The 14,689-nt window shown below is 42.8% G+C and overlaps 2 protein-coding genes and 1 pseudogene across 5 annotated transcripts; 1 reads left to right on the forward strand and 2 right to left on the reverse strand.

Moving 5' to 3' along the window:
- The first annotated feature begins 4,020 nt into the window (after positions 1–4,020).
- Positions 4,021–10,758, forward strand: LOC103983898 (uncharacterized). 4 transcript variants are annotated; one of them, XM_009401242.3, is made up of 5 exons: positions 4,021–4,096; positions 4,227–4,293; positions 5,288–5,575; positions 5,932–7,081; positions 7,726–10,758. In XM_009401242.3, exons 3-5 carry the CDS (start codon positions 5,448–5,450, stop codon positions 10,459–10,461), a joined length of 4,014 nt encoding a protein of 1,337 aa, XP_009399517.2. In that variant the 5' UTR covers positions 4,021–4,096; positions 4,227–4,293; positions 5,288–5,447; the 3' UTR covers positions 10,462–10,758. The 4 variants fall into 4 exon arrangements, with proteins under 4 accessions (XP_009399517.2, XP_009399516.2, XP_009399519.2 ...); XM_009401244.3 differs by lacking the exon at positions 4,021–4,096 and having other exon boundaries at positions 4,129–4,293; positions 7,726–10,128; positions 10,220–10,356; XM_009401241.3 differs by lacking the exon at positions 4,021–4,096 and having other exon boundaries at positions 4,108–4,293.
- A 1,216-nt stretch (positions 10,759–11,974) lies between these two features.
- Positions 11,975–12,708, reverse strand: LOC103984334 (chlorophyll a-b binding protein 8, chloroplastic-like; annotated as a pseudogene).
- Positions 12,709–13,182: 474 nt separating this feature from the next.
- On the reverse strand, positions 13,183–13,928 carry LOC103983899 (photosystem I reaction center subunit V, chloroplastic-like). The gene has a single exon (XM_009401245.3). It carries the CDS (start codon positions 13,821–13,823, stop codon positions 13,341–13,343), a length of 483 nt encoding a protein of 160 aa, XP_009399520.2. The 5' UTR covers positions 13,824–13,928; the 3' UTR covers positions 13,183–13,340.
- Positions 13,929–14,689: the final 761 nt, after the last annotated feature.

The raw sequence follows: 14,689 nt of genomic DNA on the forward strand, positions 1-14,689 counted from the left end.
GCAATAGGAAATATTTTTACTGCTTCCCTTTTCCTTAAAGATAAGTGCTAATAGAGATTCAGGAATTCCACCTCTGGTGGTATCGATATTGCCTCTTTAGTTGCCAACATGGATAGCATGATCTAATCCATCTGCTTAGATCAGCTTAATGCTTATTTTGGAAATAAGCAATCGGAAATATTTTTACTGCATCCTTTTTCCTTAAAGATAAGTGCTAATAAAGATTCAGAGGGTTCACCTCTGGTGGTATCGATATTGTCTCTTTAGTTGCCAGCATAGATAGCACGGCCTAATCCATCTACTTACATCAGATTAATGCTTATTTTGGCTTTTACTACATGTAACCCTTCATTTGTCATGAATTTAGTTGCAAGTTTCAGGAAAAAAAAAAAATACTATGGTGTATCAACTGGTTAATGCATCATTTTACCGTTATTCTTCAATGAATTCCACCTTAAACATAGTAAGTTCAGTGAGATTGGATTGAATGCTTTGTTTTGTAATTATTTTCTCACTGTAAACATGATCCTCTCATGGTTCAGTTCCCCTTGTGTTCTAGACACGGATGTTATTACCGGAGCCACAAGTTCTTCATTGTTTTTAGCCGACTTCGAAGGTATGGACGGACGACAACAAAGAGTTGGAGAATTTGTATGCAAGGTAAGCTGAGATATCATTTTTCTTTACTAGCATTTAGGTTAGCCGAAAATAAACATTTATTAAAGTTAAAAGGCTTCCTAACAGAGTCTTACATATGCATAACAATTCGAGATATTGGATGAAGTTTCATGCTTATTTCTGCTGGCGTGCTGGCGTACTATAGCCATTTTTTTTTATTGATTCTCACGATTACAAAATGCAGGATCTCCAGGATTAGTAATGGTCATTGCGAACTTTAGAAATCGAAGAACGAAGGGAATGACTGGCTGACTCATGGACTTGATTTTCTGAAATGAAGAATCGACAAGGCACAATACTGGTTTGGTTGCTTTTGATTTTTGTTTAAGAGCAGCTTCATACATTTACAATTGGCTCTATAATTTTCCTCCAGTTGTCTGAGGAGGTAAAATGTCACAAGCGTAGCAGGAGGCAACCAACAGAAGGATGGATCTTTGCTCTTGAGAAGTTGGGCTCCTGCAATCTTCCTCACAAATCATCCCATTATCGGAATGACACGGAGAAGATGCATCTGAATCCCATCTTTCTCGCATTCCATTGCGAAATAATGTTTGATCATCATGAGGAGGAAATATTGGCTTCACTCTGCTGCACTGCTTGCAAATTTTGATCATGCACCAAGCATAATGTAAGTGAAATGGTATATCATATGACACAGAGATTGAGCTGAATTGTTTGGTAACCGTGAATTAATTTCCAGTATCCTTACCGTTGCAGGAACAGATAAAAAAGATGGTGGCCTCAAAACTTGCTTTCTGTCGGCAATCAGTATATGTGATCTTTCCGAGGGTCGTGTACTGCATGCAGCCCCATCACCCTTTTCTATCCCAACACACAAGGTGGGTGGGCGCACTTCCTTGTCTCCGTCGCCGTCTCATCTCATCTGCCGCTTTGTGACTTGCAAGCAAATGCCACAATCGAAGCTTAAGATTACATTAACTCATCGAACAAGGTGTTTGCTGTTCTAAGGTCAATGCACTGAAGAAGTACAGGTCAACATGCTTCCATCTGTTCTTGAAGTGATACAATTGGGATTCTTCTTCTGATCACAGAACTCATCTTTGAAGGTGATCAATCAACTGTTATAATACTCGCATGCATCATGTTAACATCGATGTGAATCAAACAATCTACACTGTGTTGTCAAAGGTCTTCGTAGCAGCAGAGCATGTGCAGCAATAATTTGGAGCCCAGAAGTCCACATCAATGAACACACAGATCAAGCCATACTAAGTATGGGAGTTCAGTGAGGACAGCTCCCAGGGCCTGTGCGACAGCTTCCATGGCTGGCCCATCACAAAGACCTCCCACCACGCAGAGACGCATCACCAGTTCCGCCCATCAGTCATTCCATGCTGCCGAACTCGGGTCGGATCCCCTGCAGATCAAATCCGCATCCGATGAGACGTGTGGACGTCCGACATTTCGGCGCTGCGGACCGAACGCAGCCCGCCACCTCACCATGTAACGACACCACGTGGCGCGGTGCACGTGCTGTCGGTCGGAGGCCATCTGCGTCGGCGGGCTCCACGCGTCCTGACCGGGGCCCGCCTCGCAACCCGGTCGTCGTGTCGTACCTCAGCTCTCTCCCCAAAGCGTCGTCGTCATCATCGTCTTTTATGTTGTGCGTGATTCGCGCCCTAAGTCGAGGTCCGAGTTGCGGGCATACGGTTCGAGAAATCATTTCCACCGAAGAACCGGTCCGATGAGCCGGTCGGTTCGATACCGCAACGGAGGTGCCTAATCACTCTCGCTTGGACTCATTCGACTTCAAAAGACCCATAATCGACTGAAACAGGGGAAGAAATTGTCTTCTTTCACCTAATCTCTTTCTGCAATCTTATCTCACCAACCTCAAGTGTAGGCTTATGTACATGCCATTTAGCAACAACTCATAGCTCCAAATACCGAGAATTATAGGTTTATATTTATCTATCTATCTATCTATCTATCTATCCTGGGTTTCTTATTATATGTCTTAATCTACTGTTAATGATGTCAGTATTGTATTGGCGCCGAGGAGAATTGTACTGCTCATTTGCAATGCTTACAATGCTTGCTTATAAAAGATAGATTTAAGTTACTTTTGGAACACTCTAATAATGATTATTTGTAGAGCCAAAATTTAATGCAAATAGAGGCATCCAAATTACAGAGTATTTTGATTGTAATGAACCAAGGATTCTTTCACCGGCAAACATTAAAGAGGAGGACTATGCTGTTGGTCACCACCACCACCCCAAATCCACCCAAGCTGGGCATCATGCATCAGAAAGTCTCCGAGCCTTTGCAAGAGGTTGCAATTCTTTTCTGAACCCCAAAAGCATATATACCTTTGCTAGTCAAACTAATCTTAGTTTAATGAATGAAGCGCCTCGCTTTGTAGTATATCCTTGCATTAAGGGGCCAGGGGCGTATCAGGGAACATCGATATCTTTTGGTCCATCGCACCATCCTTGTCTCTTTGTCTTTTGGAAAAGGAGAAGGGGGGAAGAAGTGCGTGCCTCGGATATATCTCCTATAAATAAAAAGGTGGCGTGTTGGGAATCATGAAAAATTGGACACAACATTAAAGCTAGCATCTTTGTTCCATCCATGGAGTGTACTGGAAGAATTAAACTAGAAGGGGGAAAAAAAAAGAAAGAGAACATTTGATTTTTATTTAATGAGTACTTTCCAATGAACACCTTTACATTTATTTGTTCATGTGCATAAAGGCAAAGATTGTGAGAATTTGTTGTGCAATGCAGGTTGGCTTCAAAGAGATCTGAGTTAATAATGATTGGGAGAATTTAAAGCATTGATTGATAGATTGCTCAGAGTTTGAAGTCTAAATGCAAACATTGAGCTGACTCACTAACCTCTGATTGATAGATTGCTCAGAGTTTGAAGTCTAAATGCAAACATTGAGCTGACTCACTAACCTCTGATTGATAGATTGCTCAGAGTTTGAAGTCTAAATGCAAACATTGAGCTTACTCACTAACCTCTTCTTGCCAGTGGGAGACATCAGATTGATAGATGGATGATCTCTCTTTTGCATGTTGAGCATAAATCATTGGAAAGTGGATTAAAAGCAGCAACAAGTTAAAATCACTGAGGGTGAAACTTGAAGCATTTTGGTCCTTGAACAAGGGCAGTTTGGCCAACTGAGGGACCATGGAAGAAAGAAGGACATCACTATGGTTTAGGAGAAAGGCAAGGTCAAAAGTTTGCATCCTCAATTCATTTAAGTATAATGTCAGCAAAAGAAAAAGGAGAGTGAGAAGATGATAGAAAAGCTAATAGAGTTGGTACAGGATAGGACAGCTCTCTGAATACTCCTCCATTTACTTTGCCCTTCTCTCTCTCTCTCTCTGGAAGTTGCTGTTGATGTACAGGGCCTGCCTTTGGTGGGGAACCTGATGCCATTTGATATGTGAGTGGGTGGTGTTTTCGCTCATCTTTTATTCCCTCCTATCTGCTTACTGTGAGTGGTGGAGGAAAAAGAAAACATCCTCTCCTTTCTCTTGAGTTCCTACTTCTCTTCCTCTCTTTTTGTTGTGCAGGAAACTCTACAGCAGTTGCAATCTCGAGTTTGGTTGGATCCCTTCTTCCTTGTGAGTCCAAGACTGCGTAAGGCCTGGAGACGCTTCCTCTCTCTAGTGTGATTTTTTTTGTGTTTTATCTCCTCCTGCCATGATTTCTCTCTTCTTCTATCTCTTGCACATAATTCTTCTTGCAGAGTCCTGGAGACTCTCAGAGTCTCCATGTGGTGGGGGGTACTGTTCATGTATTTTCTTTGGGTCTTGTTTCAGCCCCTGCATCAGCTTGCATCATTCACGGCCTCGTGTTGGATCTTCCATCCGATCAATCTCTCCTCCCTTCCTCGCCTCTCTTTCCTTTCCTTAAATCTTTTGCTGGATGTCTTGGATCTTTGTTGGGTTTTCTGTTACTTCTTGGGAAGAGGAGGAAAATCTGAAAGGGGTTTTCTTCAGATTTGCTAGTCATTTTTGACCAGTGAGTGGTGAGCTTCTTCATCATCCTTCCTTCCAAGAAACTGTAATTTCACCTACTTTATTCCCTTCCGTTCCATCCTAGGAATCCATCAAAGCGAGGCCCCAAAGATGAATGTGAAAGTGTCTCAGCCTTGATGCCCTTCATCTCTCTCTCTAAATTTCCATCAAGTTCCTTGGGTGGCTATGCTTCTAAATCTCCTTGGGTGGTTGTTTAGCTTGACGCCCAAACCTCGTGTCGTACCATGTTCTCTTTTTGTTTTGTTTCTTTTACTCATCATTTCATGTGCTTGGGTCTTCTGCTTCCTCCTTGTGATCTTTCTGTAAGCTTCCTTCCTGTACTGTTCTAGAGTGGTGTCGTTGCCCCTGTGGTTCTCCTTACCCCTTTGGTCACATAAAATGACAGCTCTGGAAGTTTCCTCCCACATGACTTTTGATCTTCTCTGTGTTTGGGAGGCCTGGTTTTGAGGAGCCTCATCTACATTCATGGCACTGAGGAGCCCCAAAATCCAGTCTTAGTTCTTCTACATGAAATAATGTTCCAGAAGACTTCGCCTTCTGTCATGGTTCCTATTTCCTCTCTAGTAAATGCTTTCTCTTTTCTCCTTTTGCAGGCATCAAATCAGGTGAGTTCTTCTTTTGAGGGGTTGCTTGGGAGCTCAAGTCCTTTGTTATGCTGGAGGCTAAGGATACGAGAAGGCCCAGTAGCAGTAAAGCTCTTGGGCTACCATTTGTGTTAGAAGATTTAGCAAGATTGGAGAAGGCCTTCTTCAGATGTTATCCACTAAAAGCCCTTCAGACCCTTCATGTTCCTTCAACCTTCCTGCACTGACAACTGATGAGAGTGCTCCCCAAAGCCTCGCCATCCCTGAAGAGACACCAACTCCTAATTTCTCCATAAGGTAACAGTTTCCTTAAATACCATTATACTGCTTCTTGAGATATTCCTCAAAAGCAACAAGGAATGGAGGACTTGATTTTATCTTTTTAGGGTTTAGTTTTCTTGATGTGATGATTAATTTTATGGGTTAAATTAACCATGGCATCCGAGAAGATGAAGTTACCCTTATGCTAAGGGCGACAGATTTAGAGGCTCATGTATTTGTATCTAGTTTTGTCGATTGATTTGCATTATGGTTTGAACTCTTTGTTATGAGGTATCAAATTCCTTAGTTGCCTATGTTTGAAATTTGAGTTATTGGAGTGGTAGCAAATACTTTGGAAGCTTATTCCCATGCACCTGTTGCTTTGATTTCAGAGACTATGTGTTTGCATCAAGGAGCAAAAGCATCGGGACGAGCTGGCCGTTTAAGCAGCATTTCTTGCAGCTTTACTTGAAGCACGGTGTCAAAGATCTATTGCCACCTTTCGAACCTCCAGGTTTGGTGAGATTTCGCTGCTGCAGAAAGGGAATAGAACCAGGACGGCCTGTTGCATGCTCGGCGGTTGAACCGATCCTGCCTCACGTCGATGCTCAAGGGGATGACCCTGGTATCAGACAGGACCCGTGCTCACTGTTAGAGAACCCACTTCCAGATGGGAATTCGATCGCTTGTCAAGGAATTAGTCATGATCATGTTGATGCAGAAATTGGCCTGATAACAAGCGATGACCATGTTAATGTTACTTCTGGTGAGATCGGTGGACTTTCCTGCTCATTAGCTGTAAATAGAGATGCCTCTGAAGCACATTCGGAAATAGATATCGTTGAACCAACCAAAAGACTCGAAAGCTCGCGTGAAGTGTTAGGCAAAAGGTGCAAGTTGGTAGTCAAATTGGGCATCATCTCGGAGAACAGCCGAGCAGAGGACGTAATATCTAACAGTAGCACAGTTTCAGATCCAATGGCTTCAAAGGTTTGTCCGGTTTGTAAAACATTTTCTTCGACTTCAAACACGACTTTGAATGCTCACATAGACCAGTGCCTCTCGATGGAGTCCAACACCAAGTTGGTTTCAAGCAAATTCCTAAAACCAAAAGTGAAACCGGGGAAGAAAAGGCTGATGGTGGATATATACACCACTGCTCCTCATTGTACACTCGAAGACCTTGATAAGAGGAATGGAACAAACTGGGCTGTTGAATTGGCATTTGTGACTGCATCGACTGCTGTGATTGATATAGAGACCAAGAAACGGAAGTTATTACCAACAGATTCTAGTGATGACCTAAATGAAGGGGCGGTATATGTTGATTCAAATGGCATAAAGCTCAGGATTTTATCCAAGCTTAGTGACACAGCACAGCCCAAGGAGGAACTGAAGGTTCGGATACATGAAAAAGTCACAGAGACGAGCAAGAGTATTTTTAATAGCAAGAAGAAGCATGTCACAGCAAAGTACTCAAAGAAGATGAAAATGAAGGCACAAAGTAAGAAGTTGAGTTCATTCAAACTGTTGAAAAAACAGGTATTTCTATCTTTCTTCTTCATAGGGGAATCTAATGGCTGCATTTGAGTCCATATACTAGTAAACCTTATTGCATAAACTCATATTAGGCAAACTGAAGAAGTTTCAGTATTCAATAAGTTTTATACTCTTTTGGAAGTTGTTTGGTTTATTTAATCACATGCTGATTGAGTATATTAGTCATTAACATCATCTCTTTATAATTGAAGTTTGCAACATGCTTAAATTCTAGATGCACTTAAAAAGTCTAAAGGAACCTCCGATACTATTTCTTACATTCCTAGCCTTAGTAGTATCTCCTTCAGTTCCTTTTCCTCTAAATTCACTGTATTTGGAAGCTGGAACTTGTTACTGTTTTGCCCTCACTTTTTCCCAATTCAATCTCTCTCAATCATGATCTTGGCTTTAGCTTATCTCTACTTCAAATTTGCAAGATTTGATGCTTTCCTCTCTTGCAGCTTTGTACCCAACTGTTCGATTTTCTCCCTGAACTCTGACCACACTCTTCCAACATTCATCAGATGTGATTTACAATGCAAATTTCATGCAAGTTCTATGTTTTCATGCTTATTTTATTATCTTAAACCTCATCCGTGTTGATCATTATGCTGATTTGATAGCATGAGATGTATTTGCTTGACCAGATTCGAACTGCATCCGAAGGAGATCATAATACAGAAACTCATCCTGATAATGTAGAATCACTTTTACATATATCAGATCCAGGAGAGCTCACCAAGTGCAGTAGGTCTGCATCTTTAAGACAGTGGATTTGTTCAAGACGATCACATGTCTCAAAGAAGCTTGTTAGGAAGAATGTCCATAGCACCACAGATGCTGCTGTACCAGTTACTAGGAGTAGGCTGGCTGAGTGTAGCCAACTGGATGCTGGCAATTCTTTTGCTGCTATAAGTCACCACTTGAAGCTTTCTAGATCGTCTGAAGACTTAGCCAACTTTCAGAAATCAAACAAAAATAATTTACAGTTTAAAATGGTTCACTCCATGGATGTTGGCATGGAAAAATCTGAAAGCTCACCTATCTCAAGTTCCGGATGGTCACCCAATAATAGTGTAGAAAATGGTCGTCTATTGAGAATATCAAAGTCGTCTGTGAATTTGGTGGCTACTTCCAGAAGGAAAACAAACGAGATTCACATGGGGATTCACCATCAATCAGATAGTTTTTCTGAGAAGACAAACATGACTGCAGAGATCTGTTCTACCTCAATGAACGTTCATACTGTTTCAAATCTGAAGAAGAATAACTCACTTAGAAGATCACCCTTGAACTTGGAATCAAGAAAAGTTGATCTAAGTGAGAAACTATCTACCTGCAAAAGGTTTCGTAAGCATAGATCCATTTTTAGGAGTGGCAGAAGTGGAGCAGAATTTCAATCTACAGCCAGTAGACTGCATGGTTCTGGTGTTGATATTTTAGGAACAAGGGAATCCCCAGGATCTTGTGAACTTGATCATTCAAAGAGTGTCACAGTATCTAGAGTGAGAGAAATGATGAATTCGGAATCTCCAAGCAGGAAAGATCTCCCAGAGTCCACGGAAAGAGATGACAGAAGCACCACAGAAGAGTGGAAAAACAGTACAATGAAGAAGCCATGGCCTGGAACTGAATGCACTGGTCCTGATGTTCAAAACCTAGATATGCAAGTGGAGGTCTTGGGCAATGAAAATTATGTCAGTGAACCTTCGACAAGGGTGAATTCTGGTAATCCTCTTTCTAATGACACTGTGACTTCAGAAAACCTGCAAGCAGCCTGTGGTTCTAAATTAGAGCCTCCTCCATTGGTTGAACATGTTCAGTCTACGTCCAAAAGTGAAGTCCATGTGGAACGATTTGTACAAAGATCTGAGAAGCAAGAGTTGAGCTGTGATGACATATCCAGACAAGAGAATAATGGCCACAATATCCAAATAGCAGATAAGATGGAACTCACAAGGGGGAAAGACACCTGTGTAGTTTATCCTACAAATTGTACAGTTGACACCATGTCCATCCAGGATTCTAGTGGTTGTTTGACTAGTCATGGGGATATGGAGCCTGAAATACCCGAAAAGAGCACATCAATAACCTCAGTTAGAACAATTGAAAAGGGTGCTATGAATCTGGCTAGTGACAATGAACCATGTGGATCACCTGTCTCAACTGCCTCTACCATATCTCTTCCTTCTCCAAAAAATTCCAATTGTCGAGATTCAGTGGCTGAACCATTTGCAAGTGCTATTAATGCTCAAGATAAGTTTGGTTCAGTAGTACCAATTACTGAAAACACCATAGTAGTAGCTGAAGGAAGAGATAATGAGAGAAAGAATCAAGAACTCAAGGTGAATCTGCCAGCAAATGAACCTGATCGCTCAGTGGATGACAAACCTTTCTGTTGGTCGTGTAGGGAGAGCCTTTCAAGAGATTCTCAATTGTTAAGACAAAGTACTACACTCAGGACAGCCAGGGGAAAGCAGGTCTCCAACTTATTTGCCAGGCCAAGAGTCTCTTCTTCATTTAGCTCGTATCAGAATTGTAAATCTAATAACATGGTCAGCTCCGGCTTGCAACCATCTGCTCTATCTACTTCTGCAGGTAAGGTTCCAACTTGCAGTGACTTGGGTTCTGGTACCCCATCATCTCATTCGGAGAACCAGTCAAACTCCAACCCGATACTTAGGTTGATGGGTAAGAATTTGATGGTGGGGAACAACGAAGAGTTTGTGCGACCTCAAAGTGCAGTTTTGGACTATGCACCACGAGCAACCATCTTGTCTTCTCTTGGATATGCTTCAACCAACAATCTCTTGGAGCAGGAGAATTTTCGATGCCATCACCAGATTTTTGGTGGCTCTGCTGCCTTTGATCCAGCTGTATCAATGGGTGGGCACCAGTTTCCTGTGTTCATGCTGCCAAGCACCCGAGTGGCTGGTTTTTCAGTGACACCCCTGCACACTGCTTTTGTGCCAAGACCTGATCGGCAGACTCAACAAAAGAATGGTTACAGAAGGCCCAACACCTCTCAAGCGTCTCATATGATGAATGAGGTGATTGTGATTGATGACTCTCCCGAAACTGATAATAAACCAGTTACTAGTCTAAGAAGTCCAACAAGTACTTTGCCTTTTGCTACTTCAGGATTGAATCATTTGTCTCAAAGACCGATGTCCTACTTTTCCTCACGAAGCCACATTCGGGATCTTCCTGGTGGTCCGAGACACTTGTTACCGAATCCGTACACTGGGGTCAATGCTAGTTTGATGAAGCGAGGTGGCACTTTGGAAGGCCACAGCGGTCTACCGCCTGGCCCCTTTGTGTTCCAATCTGCTACAACAGCTCACATGAGGCCATCAGTTTGTTACTCTCGGACCCTGCGCTGATCCTACCTGTACAAAGTGCTTGTGGAATATGTTTCTTCTCCAGTTCTGCTCTGCAGCCATCTCTGCCTGATCCAATGAAACAGCAGGCACCAAGAAAGGTCTGTCTTGAAGCTGAGGTTACCTTGTCTCAGACTTCTTGATATATAGGTCTTCTTAATAACTGTGAAACATCCATCAGAACAAAAAGAATGAAACTTATATAAGAATCTGACTGTTAGAGTTCTGAAGTGGGTTGTGTATCAAAAATTGATGTTTTAAAGACCTTGTTGGCTGCAACAGAAATCCTTTCCTTCAACATCTCAATAATCCATGCATCTAAATCATCTTTTAATTATGGCAATATGTTTTCTTCAAATTGTCATTCCGGTTGACATATATAATTTGTGCTGAATATTTGTGGAGGATTCTGCAGGTTTTACACTTCTTTTCTATTCCAGAATGATGTTATGAAATAATCAAAATTTGTAGGATGTGTGAAGTATTATGTGGCAATAAGCAGTTCTAATACTTGCTTGACCTTTTGTGCATGCTACTTCACTGGTGGTTCTATCAGAAGTGATGCAGTCAAAATCTCTTTTGCTCTCTATGTTATCCAATTAAGATTTGCTGCCTCTATAGGCATTGTCAGTGCATACACATTGGAAATGCAATTGCTTACCTACATATTATCGAGTTCACCAAAGTGAATGAATCAATCCGAACGGCAAAATAGAACCGCTTGCCTGATTGCATTATATACTCCATTACTAATTAACGTGTTCAGAGGATTTGAAGTACTCGCATGATCCTTCGTTCTAGTGATCCCATTGCATGTTCTAATGTTAACATTAGGAGAGACACATGAAAACATTCGTAGATTCCACTGTCACATGAAATATAGCCGTTGCATAAGCTTCGGTTTTTTGCATGAACAGTAAGAAGGTAAGCTAACAGGCAGGAGAGGGAGAGAGAGAGAGAGAGAGAGAGAGAGGCTATGAAAGTAGCAGCCGTTGATGAAGAAAAGGTTGGTGGCAAGGCGACGAGAAGTTCTTGTGATGTCACTAATCCTGAGGGCAAGCAAAGCAGTGCGCGACGTAGAAGACACGCAAAAAGCTGTCGCCCAGTCGGATCATGGCGTCGCTCGCATGTGAGATCCATCAGCCAGTGACAGGCGTGGAGATTGGAATGGGGGGAGATGTGGCAAGTTGTGTCGGCTATCTCTGCTTTTTATCTCTTTCTTCCTCCGCTTGTGGTGCAGCTCGGCGTTATTAATGGAAGGAATGGGCATCGAGGAGCGTGCATTGCATGGAGAAAGAGAGACAACGCTCATCGGTAACGTTTAGACTTCTCGGGATTCGCGTGCCCGACCCCTGCCCCTTTCTCTCTCTCTCTCTCTCACTCTCTCTCAAGTCACATCTACCATGTTCTACAGTCAAAGTCCGCACTGTTTACATGAGACGAAGTACAGATGCCTAAGTTGGAAGCTACGTGCAGGAGGGATTTGGATAGATGAGCACAAGAGATAGAGATGGCTTCAGTGATGAAGGAGCTTGAGGCTTGTCGAGATGTTGTTGTGCGCAGGGTTAGCCAAGTGATGAAGGAGGTTCTGGAATGGCCTAACTCCTGTCACCAGAGCCTGGACGAAGTAGCCCAGGATGGCCAGCATCGCCAGCCTCCCGTTCTTCACCTCCTTCAGCTTCAGCTCTCCTTCATGGACCTGAAGCCAAGAGGGTTGAAGAGCGGTCCTCCGGGGTAGGCAGGGTCGCCTGATCCATACTGCTTTCCCATGGAACCCGTCTTTTTCGCCGAGTCCTGGAATCTCCGGTGCTCCGGGAAACCCCATGAGCACCATTTCCAGCACGAAGTGGGTGTAAGGGTCGGCCCAGTAGTTGTAAGACGTCCCCGTGGGTGGAGTGACACCGGTCTTGAACCATGGAAGAGCGGTCTCAGGTGGAATGGCACCTGCTGCGCCGAGCATGGCAAACGTGCCGTTGATGATGATCTCGCCGTAGGCGAGCCATCTGGACTCGATGAACCCTCCGGTGCCTTCGAAGGTTAGCCACAAGGACGGAGGTTATTCTGCCATTCATTTGCAGCTTGTTGATTTCACGTGATGGTGGATTAGCTCTCCAATGAACTGAGGGCTTCCTCAGTCCTTGACAACAGGGTTTTTGGATACATACTCTTCGAACTCCAAAGGAGATGTAGTATCCATTACCACTTCGATCTTCGATGATACCCCATCACAAGTACAAGACTTGCCACCATTACTACTTCGAATCACCTTACCATCTACCTCATTGCTGCATCATTCGTTCTTTCCTTACTCTGGTTGATCCATCCATTTGCAGCTTCACTCTTTGCGCTCTTTATGAACCCAATGCTTTGTTCACAGTGTGCTACTTGAATCGACTTGTAAGGATTCAATGGGTATACACTATAATTAAACTAAGCTTATACATTTTCCGTCAATGATTTAGGCCTAGAAGCAAATCATGGCATAAAGTCATTGCTGATTTTGGATTATGTTTGTGATTGACGAGAACGATAAACCCTGAATCGAAGGAAATTGAAGTATCTCAGACTTATTACGAAGGATTGTCAAGTCCACAAGAAATAGCAAGCCCCTTGCTGATTTACTCAGTTAATATGTAGCGGAAATCCACTATTTGGTGTCATTCTCAAGATCTTGCATATGAAGAAGAAGAAGAAGAAGAAGAAGAAGAAGAAGAAGAAGAAGAAGAAACAAAGCTAGCAATTTTCCATTGATTATAAAGAAATGCATCACCACCACGACCACACCACATGTTTAACTTCCCATCTTCACACCCCCAAACGATCGATCATGAGAGCAAAATGTACAACCAGAAGCCTTCTTACATGATTCAACAGCGACACCCTCAACCAAAGAACTTGGGGTCGTACCCATTGCTGGAGGTGGCAAGGATGTAGTAGGCGACGATGTGGCCGATGGATCCCCATGCAAGCACGTCCACGATGTTGAACCCCACGGGGTCGTTGGACTTGAGCAGACCCACGTACTCCTTCGCCTGGGTGTCGCCGGCCTCGAAGTGCGTCACGCCGTTCTGCTCCGGCAGGCCCTGCTTCGCCACATTCTCGCGCTGGAAGTTGAAGAAGACGAACCTGCCCAGGAAGAGGGAGAGGCCGGTGCTGAGGCTGATGACCAGCGACGGGTTCAGTTCGGCCCGGATCCCACCTGGCTTGCGGACGGGACGTACCGGTTTGATGGAGATGGCTCGGGTTTGGGGGAACTGGGAGGAGTCGGTGGGCTTCAGGGGGCGGAGGCCACGGAAGGAGGTGGAGGAGGGGGCGAGGATGCTGCCCTTTTGCATGGGATAGGTGAAGAGAGTGGAAGTAGCCATGGTGTCCTGGTTCTTCTTCCTGAGAGAGAGAGAGAGAGAGAGAGAGAGAGAGAGAGAGAGAGAGAGAGACAGAGACAGAGACAGAGAGAGGGCGAAGGGGTAAGTAATAGTGGAGATGGGAGTCAAAGATATGAAGATTCTGATGGAGGACAACTAGGATTGTTGTGGTGGCGGAGAGAGGGTTCGTGAGGAGGAGGATGAACGAGGAGGGAGGCGAAGATCCGACGAGAGATGAGGTGGGCGGACGCGATTGGCCGATGGCGGATAGCATATCTAGATCACAACCCACTAGAGAGACTAGATTCCTAGAAGCAAAATGACTTCTCTATCCTTATCTGGTGCTAAGCTCACCAGTGTGATTACATTTAGATAGGAAAGTAAAATATTTAATCATATATTTTCATCGTATTTCTTCTCATACGGTCGATTCCGTTAATAAAAATACTAAAATATTTAATTATAAAATATCGTACATATTTAGTGATAAATTAAACTGAGATAGAATCAAATACATGTGATATTTTCGAAACAAAATCGATGACATAAAAAAAATATATTTTATTTTTTAATATAATTTTTAAAATTATAAAGATCAAAATGCTAAAAAAATATAACTAATTATAGTGAATAATCTATAATTAAACATATTTTACTATCATTCTTTTTTTTACATTAAAATTAAAGACACATTTGAGATACTAGGAAGATTGAAGTTTTTTTCTTAAGGTTTTATTCGTGCTTCAATAACACCATAATCAGCTTTTTTGAACCCTAATAATTCACATCATAAGCATATTGATTTCAGATTATTATATTTCAAGAGCCAGGTCATACAAACTATAAAACTTGAAAAAACCGACTCATTA

Source organism: Musa acuminata, chromosome BXJ2-5, assembly GCF_036884655.1.
Source record: "Musa acuminata AAA Group cultivar baxijiao chromosome BXJ2-5, Cavendish_Baxijiao_AAA, whole genome shotgun sequence".
Taxonomy (NCBI): domain Eukaryota; kingdom Viridiplantae; phylum Streptophyta; class Magnoliopsida; order Zingiberales; family Musaceae; genus Musa; species Musa acuminata.

Excerpts from the sequence above, each read along its gene's own strand:
- LOC103983899 (XM_009401245.3), bottom strand. The coding sequence starts at position 13,823 with ATGGCTACTTCCACTCTCTTCACCTATCCCATGCAAAAGGGCAGCATC.
- LOC103983898 (XM_009401242.3), top strand. The coding sequence starts at position 5,448 with ATGTTATCCACTAAAAGCCCTTCAGACCCTTCATGTTCCTTCAACCTT. Across the intron at positions 5,576-5,931 it reads ACTCCTAATTTCTCCATAAG|AGACTATGTGTTTGCATCAA; the intron begins GTAACAGTTTCC and ends CTTTGATTTCAG. Across the intron at positions 7,082-7,725 it reads TCAAACTGTTGAAAAAACAG|ATTCGAACTGCATCCGAAGG; the intron begins GTATTTCTATCT and ends TTGCTTGACCAG.